The sequence below is a fragment of the Perca fluviatilis genome, chromosome 5, assembly GCF_010015445.1.
Source record: "Perca fluviatilis chromosome 5, GENO_Pfluv_1.0, whole genome shotgun sequence".
Lineage (NCBI taxonomy): Eukaryota > Metazoa > Chordata > Actinopteri > Perciformes > Percidae > Perca > Perca fluviatilis.
In genome coordinates this window covers 20120677-20134800 of record NC_053116.1, presented here as the reverse complement: position 1 = coordinate 20134800, position 14124 = coordinate 20120677, and the positions used below count along the sequence as shown (strand labels likewise).

The 14124-nt window shown below is 38.5% G+C and overlaps 1 protein-coding gene across 11 annotated transcripts; it reads left to right on the top strand.

Annotated features, from left to right (window-relative positions):
* Positions 1-168: 168 nt before the first annotated feature.
* tnnt2a (troponin T type 2a (cardiac)) lies at positions 169-13956 on the top strand. Of its 11 annotated transcripts, none has more exons than XM_039800247.1 (16): positions 169-328; positions 447-516; positions 729-739; positions 1310-1324; positions 2328-2393; positions 4057-4104; positions 5750-5773; positions 6061-6085; positions 9863-9926; positions 10027-10143; positions 10245-10322; positions 10437-10547; positions 10640-10749; positions 10890-10980; positions 11072-11112; positions 13124-13956. In XM_039800247.1, exons 2-16 carry the CDS (start codon positions 479-481, stop codon positions 13155-13157), a joined length of 873 nt encoding a protein of 290 aa, XP_039656181.1. In that variant the 5' UTR covers positions 169-328; positions 447-478; the 3' UTR covers positions 13158-13956. The 11 variants fall into 11 exon arrangements, with proteins under 11 accessions (XP_039656181.1, XP_039656179.1, XP_039656178.1 ...); XM_039800245.1 differs by having other exon boundaries at positions 2325-2393; XM_039800244.1 differs by having other exon boundaries at positions 1307-1324.
* The last annotated feature ends 168 nt before the right edge of the window (positions 13957-14124 follow it).

Sequence of the window (14124 nt, the reverse complement as noted above, 5' to 3'; positions counted from 1 at the left end):
TGCCATACAAGGGTGAGAAAATGTGTACGTGGTGTGTGAGTCATTGTCTGTGAGCAACTGTGTGCTTTATCTTGATCTTTTTGGCACTGCAAACCACACTTGTGCACACTGCGGCCTTTTTTGGGAATGGTGATAATGGAGGGTACATGCTATCTAAAAAGTTATTAATAAAACAACAAGGGGTCCTGAAGCCTCTCTCCCCCATACACAGCCTGTCCCTTTACCCTCTGAGACCCACCTCACGTTCCTATTAGTGAAAGCAGCGACCTCTCCTCTGCTGCCCATTCAGTCTCTCCATCAGCTGTCTTTCTTCATCACTCTTATTCAGGTAAGTTTCACTGATTATAACCCAGTATGTAGGCTATACAATGTTGTTATGAAGCTGTAATAAAAGTGAAGGGGAACATTATTTCTAGGTGAATTTACAGAGTCTGGTTAACGTTTAGATTCACTGCTGCACACCTGAACGCTCCCTGTCATGTCTGACAACGAGGAAGTGGTGGAGGAATATGAGGAGTAGGTTGAAGCTTGTTTTTCATTTTTACGTATCATACTAAAGCTTATACACATTTCTGCTTGATTATAACATACTTGTGTAACTGTAAAAATACACCCTGTTACACAACTATACATTGTAGTTCCTTTACTTAATCTATTGTAATGCATTGCTGCATATTCTCATTTTTCTATCAGAATAATAATGTATGAACATGTTTTGATTTTCACAGGGAGGTGGAAGGTAAGAACTCCTATTATGATTCACCACATACTGCACAGTGAAAGATGTGAACTACTGTTAAAACTAAAGCCATGTAGGTTTGACACGTTTTCTACATACAGTATTACATGGATTTCAAAAGGAATGTAAAGACGTTCTTATAGTTGTCTCCTGTGAATGAAAATGTCAAATTGATTTATGAATCAAATGTAAATGTTGAGCCTGTCTGTTCAGCACACAGCTTCCATAACTGTAGCTCTTGTTGTATATACAAATAAGCAATGTATAATCAAAGGCTTTTTTCCTAATGTTTGAGGCTTATCGTAATGCAGCACAAAGTGTGTTTGTACCAAAAGACTTCCTTTTTGTACCAGTAGGTAGATTTTTTTGGCAAATCCACAGGATTTAAAAGTTATTTCTTCAGGGTTTTGATAATGATTTCCTGTTTCTTATTTTGTTTGTAATTAGTTGATGCATGAAAGCAAAAGTAGGTGTGTGTATATAACATGCAGTACTTTCTCATTGTGTGGTTACATTTGCAAATTGCACATCTCCTCTCTTGTGTATTGTCCTGGCTGCGTGACTCAGAAGAGGAGGCTGCTGAAGGTATGGGACATTGTGTGAACATTTATAAATGAAGCTCTGGGTCAATGAGGAATCATTTGTGGTCATGACTTACCAGAGCAACAGGTGGACTGTTGGATGTTGATAGGCAGGGTGCCTGTGGTTAAAATAACATAGCTGTGACCAGTGGCGGAAGTATTCAGATCCTTTACTTAAGTAAAAGTACTAACACCACACTGTAAAAAAAAAAAAAAACTCCATTACATTACAATTAAAAGTCCTGCATTTAATATATGCAGTCAAAAATATGCAAGTATAATCAGAAAAATGTACTTAGTAGTGTTAAAAGTACTCATACAGAAAAAATGGGCACTGTGACTGATATATTAATATTTAGATCACTAGATTATTTACATTATGGATTATTTGCTGTTTATGATCTTGATTGATTCTTTGGTTTGTAAAGAAAATCAGAAAATAGTGAGAAATGTCATCACAATTACCCAAAGTGACACCTTCACGATGCTTGTTTTGCGCAACCAATAGTCAAAATGATTAAAAATGTGTTAATAATTAAAATAAGGAAAAATAAGCTGAGAATCCACACATTTGGGGAATTGGAACTGTTGATTTAAAAAAAAAAAAGACAATCAACTTATCAATTAATCAAATAATGAGCTCTACTTGTACTGTTGGGTAGTTTATAATAAAGCATCATATTTTATAATCAAATGTTTTTTAAGCAGAAATGTAATTTGTAAAGTAAAAATAACAAATAATTGTAGTGGAGCAAAAGTAGAAAGTGGCATAAAAACTACTCAAGTTATGTACAAGTACCTCTGATTTAAGTACTTAAGTACAGTTCTTGAGTGAATGCACTTTCCACCACTGGCTGTGACTAACATTCATTAATGATTACATCAGAATCATTCATGCTTGATTTGATCATGCTTTGAAAGACTTTCTTTCTTTCTCTCTGTTTGAATGTTGCTGGCTGCTTTGCTGGCTGACTGGCTCTAAACGGTTCTGTGCTTTTGCTCAGCAGGGGAGCAGGGGGTAGAGGAGGAGGAGGAGCAGGAGCAGGTGGAGGAGCAGGAGGAGGCAGAGGAAGGTACTGCGTGTGCTTTGAGCTGAAAGAATTTTTTTAAGATACTCCATAGTCGGTAAATACAAGGCTGTTTTGGGGGACATTGTGCGACTACCAGGAGTTTTTTTTCCTTGATAACATGACCTTTTAATCAGAAAACATACTACATGTATGAAACATACTACATGTACTATGATGGAGCTCACTATGCACATGCACCATATCTGGGCATAAACATTAGGATACAAAATTGGATTTTAAGTATTAAATAAAATGTTGTATAGCCGAGTATTTTGGGTTCTAATATTACAGAGAAATAATAATACTTGAGCTGAAAATATCCATTTAACATTTGGCAAACAAGGAGATGGGAGCAAAAAGGATGAAAAATAACTAAATAAATCCTGAAATTAAATAAATAATACATTAATAAATACAATTTTTACTTCTTTTTATATTTTTACATTTCTTAACTTATTTCAATAAATACATTTATTCATATAACTATATATTTTTTCTGTGTCTGTATTTAAATGAGGTAGGTACTAAATTCATTCTGAAGCAGGATTGGTCAGACAGGCAAACAATCACACCCCTCTGACCTATCCTGTTTTAGAATGAGGTTAGCAACACCAACTCATTAACATACACAGACATAGACATTTATAAAATACAAATATTAAAATATTTGTAATTAACATATTTTTAATTTTAATTATACATAATTAAATAGATACTTTAAATAATTAATTAATGTCTGTAATAATGCTTATTTGAGTCACAATTATTACAGACATTAATTCATTATTTAATTTATCTATTTAATTATGTATTTTTGTGTTTATTTCATAATTTTATTATGGACTTATTCTTATTATTTATTTGTTTCATATTTATGTATTCATTTATAAGTTAAAATTAACATTTAGTGATATCCATAGAGGGGAAATTGTGCAACAGTACAAGGACAAAAATAAATACAGATAAATGTATAAAGTAAAAGTAAAAATGAATGAAAGAGTAAAAGGTGTCTAAAACTAAAAAACAACAGGAGTAAAAATAGAAACTATACAAGAGCACCTGACGAAAGTACAAGGCAAATCATATCATAGTGGGGGGTCTGGGTGTCCTCCCCAGCCTATATGAAGAAGAAAAACAAAGATGACAATTCAAAATATATATAAAAGAAAGTATGTTGTTGCGTGTCATTGGTCATTTTTAAGTGCGTATATGGAAATCCTGGAGCTTTCTGAGCGGGTATACTGCGCATACCTGCGTATCACGTAGACTACACCACTGGACATTTCTGGATGAGCATTGTAAGCTATCAAAAGCCCAAACAAACATTATCTAAGTCCACATAGTTAGTCTCTTATTGCCGTCAGTAATGGAGGTATTTCTGCAAATGTCCCTGCTGAAATTATATATTTGGGATTTGACTCAACTGCTCATGATCTTGCAGAGTATATTGTGTAATCACATCTATCGCACCCAACACACACACACACACACACACACACACACACACACACACACACACACACACACACACACACACACACACACACACACACACACACACACACACACACAAAAATTGACAAGTGAGAGCGATACAATAAGACAATGAGTTAATATATCACACCTTTCTAACTGATATGTCACTAATAACTTCCTTCTCTGCCAGAGGCCGTAAAGGAAGAGGACGGACCTGCTGCAGAGAAGGAGGAAATAGGTGAGGGTTTTGGAGGGGATTGTTCTTTTTGAGTGCAGACATGTCGTCAGTGTTGTTACTGTGTCCGTGGTTTCCCAGCAAGACAACGTCTAAGTGACGAGGTATGTGTCGACAGCGGAGCAACGGTGAATAATTTATTCTGTCTATAAGCATCAGTCAGAGACAGACAGGAAAATAATCTGCTATAAGTCACACTTTACTTTGGTATGTGACAGTCTGCAGGAACTCAATGACATCTCTCCTGTCTCTTTCTTAGTCACCACAGATAGCCACCGGGTGAAAGTAATCCCCAGGCCTCCTATCCCTCCCATCCCTAAGGCTCTTTTATTAGTCAGAATAGAAATTATCTTAATCAGCAATGTTTTAGGTGTGTCTCCCTGTGACTGCCAATCATATGATGAGAGAGATGTTGAAAGCCATCATTCCGTCTCATCTATGCTTCCAAATCAGAAAACGCCCTGTGACGCGCCTGTAAGCTGTCACCTGATGTGTCGCAAACTGGGCAGGAGAAAGGGACATTTCAACTAGTTTGTGAATGCAGCAACACCTTAGGGCTGGGCGGTTTGGCCATAATCTTCTATTCATATCTCGATAACAATTTAAATCAGGAATTTGACTTACAATTCAATAAATAAATACTCAATATGAAATAACCATATGGTAAAGCCGAATTTTGTTTACTCATGTGTGAATTAAATAATTGACGAATATAAAGTATATTATTCATTTTATGAATAACTTTTTTTGAGAAGTTTGAGTAAATGTGCTTGTTATTAAACATATTTAAACAACGTAATTAGGTATCACAAGATTTTTTCACAATATAGATTCCGTTAAAAGACAATATGTTATTATATTGAATTATTGCCCAGCCCTATTTCACCTGTAAGTTCAGTTTATCATCAGAAGAGTAAGATTAGCCATGCTAGATGGCATTGTTAGTCCACCACAGTAGTCCAGGCTGAAATATCAAGTATATAAACAAGTATCAGATGGAGTGCCACACAATTCTGTGCAGACATTCACAGTGCTCAGAGAATAAATCCTACTGACTTTGGTGATTCCTTGACTTCAACTAGCAGGAAGAGCACATTTTTGAACAGAGATTCGTGGTTCCAAGACGATAATTTCTAGGGACTTTGGTGATCCTCTGACCTTTTATTTAACTAAATTTCAATTTGTCCGATACTTTGATTTATGAACAAATACCTGCAAAACTATCCTCACAGCCTCCTACTTTTATGGTATGGCATCTATGAAATTCAGAGGTCACAGATGCCATACCTTCTTTGGTGAGTAAGTGCTTGTTATCGAGACAACCTCTCTGACTGAATGCTATTCATGATATGTAACACATGCAACACTTTACTTTCGACACACACACACACACACACACACACACACACACACACACACACACACACACACACACACACACACACACACACACACACACACACACACACAAACGGTACTTGGCTTTCTCAGTGCTCTATTTTGGTCTTTCTTATCTTTATGTACTTCGACATTGTGTCTGTCAACACTCATAAAACTATTTACTATCCTCTAATGCACATACACACTCATTTGACACGGACATTCACAAACTCACACAAGCCTCTCAAGAATCTTATTTTGATTTCAGATGGAGAAGCGGAGGAGGGAGAAGGTAACACTGTTTATCTAAATTGCATCAATATGAATGGTGGCACATCTTACTCATTGTGGATCTGTTTTGTTTTTCTTGGATTAACCCTGAGTTAGATTTTGATGAACTCAGCCAAACTAAAGTTCACCGTTGTTACAAGCACATACACAGGCTCCATTGTCATAATTTGATGGCATTTCCTGGTAGGATTACGAAATGTTTTGGTATGCTCTTGGTGAGAATGTGTGTGGTCTGGACTAGCTCATTGGTGTATATTTCAATTCGTTTTTTGTTTTTTTTCTAAACAGAGGAGGAGGCCAAACCGAAATTCAAGTGAGTAACGTTAACACTCCCTGATGTACACAAGCACACTGTTTTGCTATGGAAACCAAATACTTCTTGTTGGGCTAATTCTATCTCCTATACACAAAGCCTTCAAATTAAAAATAATAGTTTGACATTTTGGTAAATATCCTTATTTGCTTTCCTGCAGAGCCAGAGAGTTAGATGAGAAGATCAATACCACTCTCTGTACTGTCAGCAGTTGGTTTGGTTAGCTTAGCTTAGCACAAAGACTGGAAGCAGGGGGAAACAGCTAGCCTGGATCTGTGTGATGGTAGTCATTGCCAGACCTATTTCCACGGCAGGAGAATGGTAGCCTGGCTCCGCCCTCCTACGTACTTCTGCTCAATTTTCATTTCCCTTCAGTACTCCGTTTTTATTTGCGGTATAGCTCCTATGGCGCCATTTTGATGCTAACAAGCCATCACCTCCCGTTAGCATTCCATTGACTGCCATTCATTTTGGCGCCACTTTGACAGCGAAAAACTTTACATCTGAAGCGTTTAAAGACTCTATTTGTCCATTGTTTATTTCTAAAGAAACACGACAGTGTATAAAAGTCTCCATTACCTTGTATCTCACGTTACGGTTCCGTAGCAGATGTTTTTGTAAAAATAGGCTAACGATTGTGTCATAACCACGCAACTTACTGTCGCACAGGAGAAATTACCGTACAGTACAGGAGAAGCTCGCAGGCAGTTTCGACTCACATTAGCTATTTAAGTTTAATTGCTAATGTTAACTAGCATTTTAGGTAGCAATAATTAGCCTGTGCCCATGTTATCTCCTTACATATACCTACGCTCTCCGTCTCTGCAAGATTTGGAATAATTGAGATTTCTCTTGGCATGTCCATTTTATATATGTCAATGGGTTTTCTCCGGCCAAATATTTGGCGGTCCAATCAGCAAACAGAGGGAGTGGCTGAGAACAATGACGTTGAGGACGTGCGTACTGTGTGCTAGAAAGATGCGAGCGAAGCCATTCGGTCTGTTGTGGCAACGCTGCCGAATATCCAGATATTAAAGCCCGAGCAAGAACAATCTTTGCTGAGTTTTGTTGGTGGCCATGATGTTGTGGCTCTCCTCCCCACGGGGTTCGGGAAAGGTTTCCAGCTTGCTCCGTTAGTGGTGAAGGAGTTGGCTAAGGCTAACACTAGCGATGCTAATGCTAAATATAAGCCGATAGTTGTCGGTCTCCCCTCTTGTTGCACATGCGCATGACATACATCACGACCAAACCTCAATATATATCATATATATATCATTTTTTGTCTAGTAATTAGAATGTTGCATTCGAAAGGGGAGGCTAAGAAAATACACACTGCTGGGTGTTAGATTTTTTTAAAGTGGCTTTTTTGTTCTAAGAAGCCTTTTAAAAAGTTAATGACGTCAAACACATATACATTTCAGAGATACTGCTTTACGGCAAGCTCTGAGTCGCTTCCTTTTTTCTCTCGAGGCATCAACAACACAGCTAACAGGTTCTCCCTGTTAATACACGTTCTAGAAAGAGGTTTGCTAATGTTTTAAAGACCACGCTGAAATATTCACTGACATTCTGGTTTTGCTTTGGATGCCGTCAAGCGGAATCTCCGATCGTAATCAGTCCTTCACTGACCAATCAGCATTCATTAGCAGAATGCTAGCGTGTTATGGGCAACAACGACTCACCCTATAAGAAATCAAAAGGACATAAGTACTCGTTCATTCAACTTTCGACCTATAACCCATGTTAAACTTGCAAAAACTACAATCAAATCTGAGGTTTCTCAACGACAATCAGGCGAAAGAGACAAATTTAGCCGTCTAGCTTCATAGAGTCCCATTCATTTTGCACTGGACCGCGATCACCCCCAGTGGAACTCTGGTGGAACTGCAAACAAATTTGGTACAATGGGGCTGAATAGGGAGTGGAAAGGCTTTCCGTAGACCGGCTTTGACCAAACGTTAGCGATTGGTTATGGCAGATCCAGAGTGGCTCTTCAAGGAAGTTAACACTTGTCAATGGAAAGTGGCCAGACTCTCTGTACAAATGAAATGTACGAGAGTCTGGTAGGACCAGGCTAGGAGAATGGTGTAAACCAGGGGTGTCAAACTCAATTTCACTAAGGGCACACAGGAAATGACGATCACAATAAGGCCCAGACATGTTGGGTTTATTGACATGCTTTTATTTAACAAAAAAGTAAATTAACTTTTTATTGTTGCATGTCTCATATAACTTTCTCCCATACAGTTTGGTCGACATAAAACCCTAAAAAAAGTAAGCAAAAAAGTTTTTTAGCCATTGTAGAATTTACAATTTAATTTATTTCAAACATTACATTTTTAAAAGCAGCTGCCACCCAGCCGACTCACCACAACCTGTTTCACAGCCTGAATAAAATCTCTCTGCTTCTGTGGGGAGTCTCAAAGTCTGTAAATCTGTCAAAATCGGCACGGCAGTGTTGCATAATTACAGTATGAAAAACAATTTCCTAATTTTTTTGGTGTGGTGCACAACTAGGGGCCAAAATTCGCTGTGAACCTAAATTGATATGCGGGCCGAATCAAAATTTGCAAGGGGCCGGATTTGGCACGCGGGCCTTGAGTTTGACACATGTGGTGTAAACGTAACAAAATCCTTCTACAAGCACACCTAGCTTAAGCTCACTAATCAACACTTTATATGTTGTTTGTTTAATCTGTACAAAGATACTGCCTCTGGACTAGAAATAATCTGAGTCATAAATTGTTGTTTTTACACGTTGGCTTTTGTTTAATGTAGCTATGTATGTATCACAGACACAACTCGTGGCTTTTTGGGAAACCCCCCTTTGAGTGACGCAATTTGTGCCAAAAATCAATAATATTTTTAAATTCAGTGTTGCTTACCTGTCCTGGGGATATCAGTAACATTATGTCCAATGTCCATTCATCCGTCCATTAATCTGCTTTAAATCACAGAAAAAAGACTGCAACGTCTTTGACAATCATCACGTTTTTCTTCAAGTTAACAGTGAGTTTCTTCAGCATCAACGTAATCCAGTGATATTTGTCTGTGTATCCATGGGTACATTGCAAACAGGAACTGCTAATGGATAATTCGGCACACTTTTAATGGCGCCAATTTAAAAAATAAATGCTAAAAAAAACCAACAACAAAAAAAACGGGGATACAACCAGAGACGGTTAGGATCTTTGATACAACACAGAAGCTATAGCATTCTTCCTGTTTACATCCCCCAAATAATTATGGGAAGCATTATGGACCTTCAAAACCAAAGAACTTTTGCCAAAACGTAGAGAATGAAAATTATAATAATAATAAACATAGAAAGGGAAAATCAAAATATGTACTTCAAGTTAAAACATTTGAATATAAAATAGAAATTAGTGGAATATATCAGTTTAACCTGTTTTTAATCAGTTTAACCTCACCCTTGCTTTAAACCCCAGCAGTAAAGACTTGAAATATAAAATGTAATACTTCTGATTAGCAAATGTGTCTGTCTACATTATAACGGTTAGTTGAAGTTCATTATGCAACACTGAAAAAAAGATATATATTCTATTCCAAACTAAAGAATATGATAAAATATTGACATTTGTGACATGCATAATCATTTGTTTGACATTTTGAACCTGCTGATTGCATGTTTCCTCATTTGACATCCACAGCGACAGGGATTAATGATTAAAAAAAATATTTTTTTTTATTACTTTATCCTATAACTCTCTGTGTTGTTCACTCACTGTCCTGTGTTTTTCTTCTCCAAATCTCCAGGCCATTTATCATGCCCAACCTCATCCCTCCTAAGATCCCAGATGGAGAGAAGGTGGATTTTGATGTGAGTGACAGTACATACAGTGCATATGTTTCTGCCTAATGGTGTACAACCTAGACCCATGCCAGAAAGTACAAGAAGCACTGAACCCCTGTTTCTGTAGGATATACATCGTAAAAGGATGGAGAAGGACCTGATGGAGCTTCAGACTTTGATCGAGGTTCACTTTGAGAGCAGAAAGAAGGAAGAAGAAGAGCTCATTAATCTCACGGAGAGGATTGTGAGAGCTTTACACTAATGCCAATTACAGATAAACATATTCACAAACACAAAGTTAAAGATCTGCTTTCAAATCTGTTAAGATGATGATCTGTTTTGCAGGAGAAGCGCCGTTCTGAGCGAGCAGAGCAGCACAGAATCTGCAGTGAGAGAGAGAAAGAGCGACAGAAGCGCCTTGAGGTATAGTCATGCTCATGCTGCTGTAATGTAATGCACTGTATACTTCCTGCATCTACTGTATTGAATTAACCAACTCCTAATATATCACTCCTCTTTGGATCCATGTTTCTTTAGGACGAGAGAGCTCGTAAGGAGGACGAGGAGGCCAAGAGGAGAGCAGAGGATGAAGCTAAGAAGAAGAAAACCCTCACTAGCCTCCACTTTGGAGGTTACATGCAGAAATTGGTGAGCAGGAGGGTTAATAGTGAGCAGTTAAAGTATTTAAAATGTGAAGGATGTAGAACAGAGCTTTTATTTTTACATATTTTACTTTACAGACAGAAAAACGGAGTGGTAAGAGGCAGACTGAGAGAGAGAAGAAGAAGAAGATCCTGAGCGAAAGACGCAAATCTCTGGACATCGAGAACATGAGCCAGGACAGAATCAAGTAGGTGGAGACATATTGTGTCATTTTACCTCAAGATAAAGTAGGGACGTTATTTCTGATACACGAGACATTGAAAATAATCTCTCAACATAACATAAAACAGCTATACTGTCCCATTTTACTGTATCTGTGTCTCACAGGGAGAAAGCTCAAGAGCTGTGGGAGTGGATGCACGAGCTGGAGGCAGAGAAGTTTGAACTGCAGTACCAGATCACCAGACAGAAATATGAAGTGTGTACAGTACGCCACATATGTTGTTGAAGTAAGGCACAGGATAATAGACCACATTGGAGTAACACGTGCATGTTTTTTTTTGTTCCAGATTAATGTTTTGAGGAACCGCGTCAGCGACCATCAGAAAATGTAAGAATGAACTCATGAATCTCATTTTTTTCTCTCTCTGATGCCACACACACTTTTCACACATATGCACCACGCTCATGGATGTCTGCTCACAGACTATGTTCCAGAACAAAACCTAAAGAACCTCTCTCAAAGTGCCTGTCAAGGCCCATAGACACAATGTTTGTTTACAATAACTTCCGGGTAGAAAACCCCTTACATACAATTCTACAGCGCTGATCAAACAGGGACGAGGAACAACTCCTCTCATTTCTTCCTTTTAAAATGCATATTTGATGCTTTCATATCTCAACACTTCCATTAACATTAGATTGGAGACCTGAGAACTGTTGGGCCACAGACATCACCCAAAGCAGTCTGACTGGCGGTTGCTGTTCATACGCTAGCAAAGCAACACAGTACAGAAAATAAGCACAGCACAACCGTCAAACAGGTCATGCCACCGTGTTTAACTATATATCTTTAAACGTTACAGTTAAAGCCGAAATTGAAAACAGAAATAACCCAGTTTTCTAATTTCAAATATCTCCACAATTCAAATCAGCTGCCATGTTTGGGTGGCAGTAGCAGTAGCTGGAGGGTCACTGGTTCAAGGCCCCATACCGATCAAAGTATGGTGGTGGACTGGTAGCTGGAGAGGTGCCAGTTCACCTCCTGGGCAAGGTGCTCTTGAGCAAGGCTACGAACTCCAAGCTCCTTTCCATGGGCAGCTCCCTCACTCTGACATCTCTCCATTAGTGCATGTATAGGTACTGAGCGTGTGTGATTAATAAAGTATACATTATTATTATGTTAACCTGGGAGTGATTTTTGTGTCACAGTGATTCAGTCTATAGACCCCTTTCACCGCAGACATTTTGCCTCGTCAGGTGGAATTCATAACATTAATGATGGCTGCATTCAATTTAGGTGAGCCAATTCTAGGGCTCTGGTAGTGTGCACGCTCAATAACAAAATACATTTCCTCAAAAACAATCTATAGACTTCACTTCACATATGACCCGCTAGAAGTGTGTGGTGGTGTCTCTATCTGCAGAGACCCTGCCCTCTGCCTGTATTTCCGATTTTCTTTTTCATTCTGGACAGTGCGAGACATTTGGGAGTGTCAACAAAGACATGTGTGTAAGCCCCAGCCAATAACAGCATTATCATTTCCAACCGCTGCTTTACCCCTCGCTTCTCATACCAATGCACAAATCTAACTGCCAAACGGACACAGAGAAACAGACAAGATGAAGCCAAAGAGGTTAAGCTCTGCATTCACTTATAATCCGACAATGTGGCACATTCCTGCGGAGGTGCGTGTATGTTTATTGGTGCTTTAGACATAATCGCTGCAAGACAATGAGAAGATTGTTTTATCCAACTGATTCACTGCTTTGTGCGGCGCTTCCTCTCTTCATTCTCTCTCTCAATCCAATTCAAAGAGGCTTTATTATGCATCGTCATAAACATATCATATATTAGCATGGCCATATTGCTAAAGCACATAGTACAGCAGGGAAAAGTACAGGATGCAAACAATAAAATGTTAACATCAGTGCTAAGCTATAATTTGACCCATTGATCATAGCATGCAACAGTGTTTTAATTTAAACAGCAGCGTTAAGAGAAGACCATCAGGTACTTTGAGTACATGTTCATTTGTTGTTAGATGTAGTGGCCCTTTGAATGCTCCCCACTAACCTAAATGGCATTTTGACGCTAGAAACACCCAACCCCGCCACAGCCCAGTTGTCATTTTGCTCACCTCCACTCACGAGCCCCTCGAGGCTCTGTTACTCACTCAAACTGGGAGAGCTGGCTGTGTGGCTGGGTGTGACAGGTCAGCTGTCAAACCTGTCACAGATGCACTGAAAGAGCACTTGTATGTCTCAGTATGCTAAGTGCATTTTTATTTTGTCAAAATGGATGGTAGATGATTCTGCAACCTCACAATGTTAGCTACTTTAAATGCTTTTTGTGGACATGTTGTCTTTTGCATCATGTGACTAGTCCTTGTTTTCAACAGATCCAAGAGGACCAAGAGAGGCCTGAGGAAGTAATTGCTGAGTGAGCATTGTAACTATCAGCCCTTTCCCAAAGCCACCGCCTCAAACCAATCCATGGCTTTCCTGCCACACCCCAGTCACACCTGTTTCCACATAACCATCACCTACAGTACCAATTATATCCAGTTTAAAAGCGCCATCTCACTCTGTTGTTTTCCTCTTATTACCACCTTTTAAATAAGATCCCCTGTGTTTAGGGTGTAAATAAAACAATTTCAGTTCAATCAATGACTTCTTGCTCTTTCAGACTTTTGAGCATGGGTGCATGAGTTTATCAGCACCCAAAACTCCAGAGAGTAAAATGACATTCAAGACATGAATGCAGAAAGCCTAAAGCAAATAGTCTCTTCCGACTTAGAGACAGGCTACGACATGACTAAGACTGTAATGATGCTCCTTGGGCTAACGCCCAGACCCTCCACCCAACACACACACATTCACACAAATACACACACAAAGCTGGAAGAGAATGAATCACTTTCATTTTACAGTAGTCCAGGTGGGAAAATCCTTCATTTGAAAAAATGTGCTCCTCCTTCAACAGCTTTCCAACTTCTCTTCAAAGTGTATCAAAAAGGTAATTTATATGACAACATACTTGGTTCATGACAAGACACAGAGCTGCAAAACTAAATAGCAATGAAATCATTGAATCTGATGTGGCACCAAGTATGCGGAAAGCGTTACAACTTGTAATGAAACAAGCATACCATTTAGGGATAGTATGATTTATGAGTTTGTGGCCAGATTTGACAAAATTGATCTCAATGAATTAAAAACCTACTTGATGTGGTCCACGGGTGGAGTTGCTGTGTCTTTATGATGTTCTCTATCATTTTCCAGAACTACACCACTCAGAAGAGTGAAAAGTTGTAAATCTAGTAGATATCTAATATAATCTAAATCAAATTGCATTCAGAATATTTCAAACTGATATATATGCATGTAAGAATACAAAAGT

Excerpts from the sequence above, each read along its gene's own strand:
- tnnt2a (XM_039800242.1), top strand. The coding sequence starts at position 479 with ATGTCTGACAACGAGGAAGTGGTGGAGGAATATGAGGA. Across the intron at positions 2,394-4,056 it reads GCAGGAGGAGGCAGAGGAAG|AGGCCGTAAAGGAAGAGGAC; the intron begins GTACTGCGTGTG and ends CTTCTCTGCCAG. Across the intron at positions 10,548-10,639 it reads GAGGTTACATGCAGAAATTG|ACAGAAAAACGGAGTGGTAA; the intron begins GTGAGCAGGAGG and ends TTTACTTTACAG.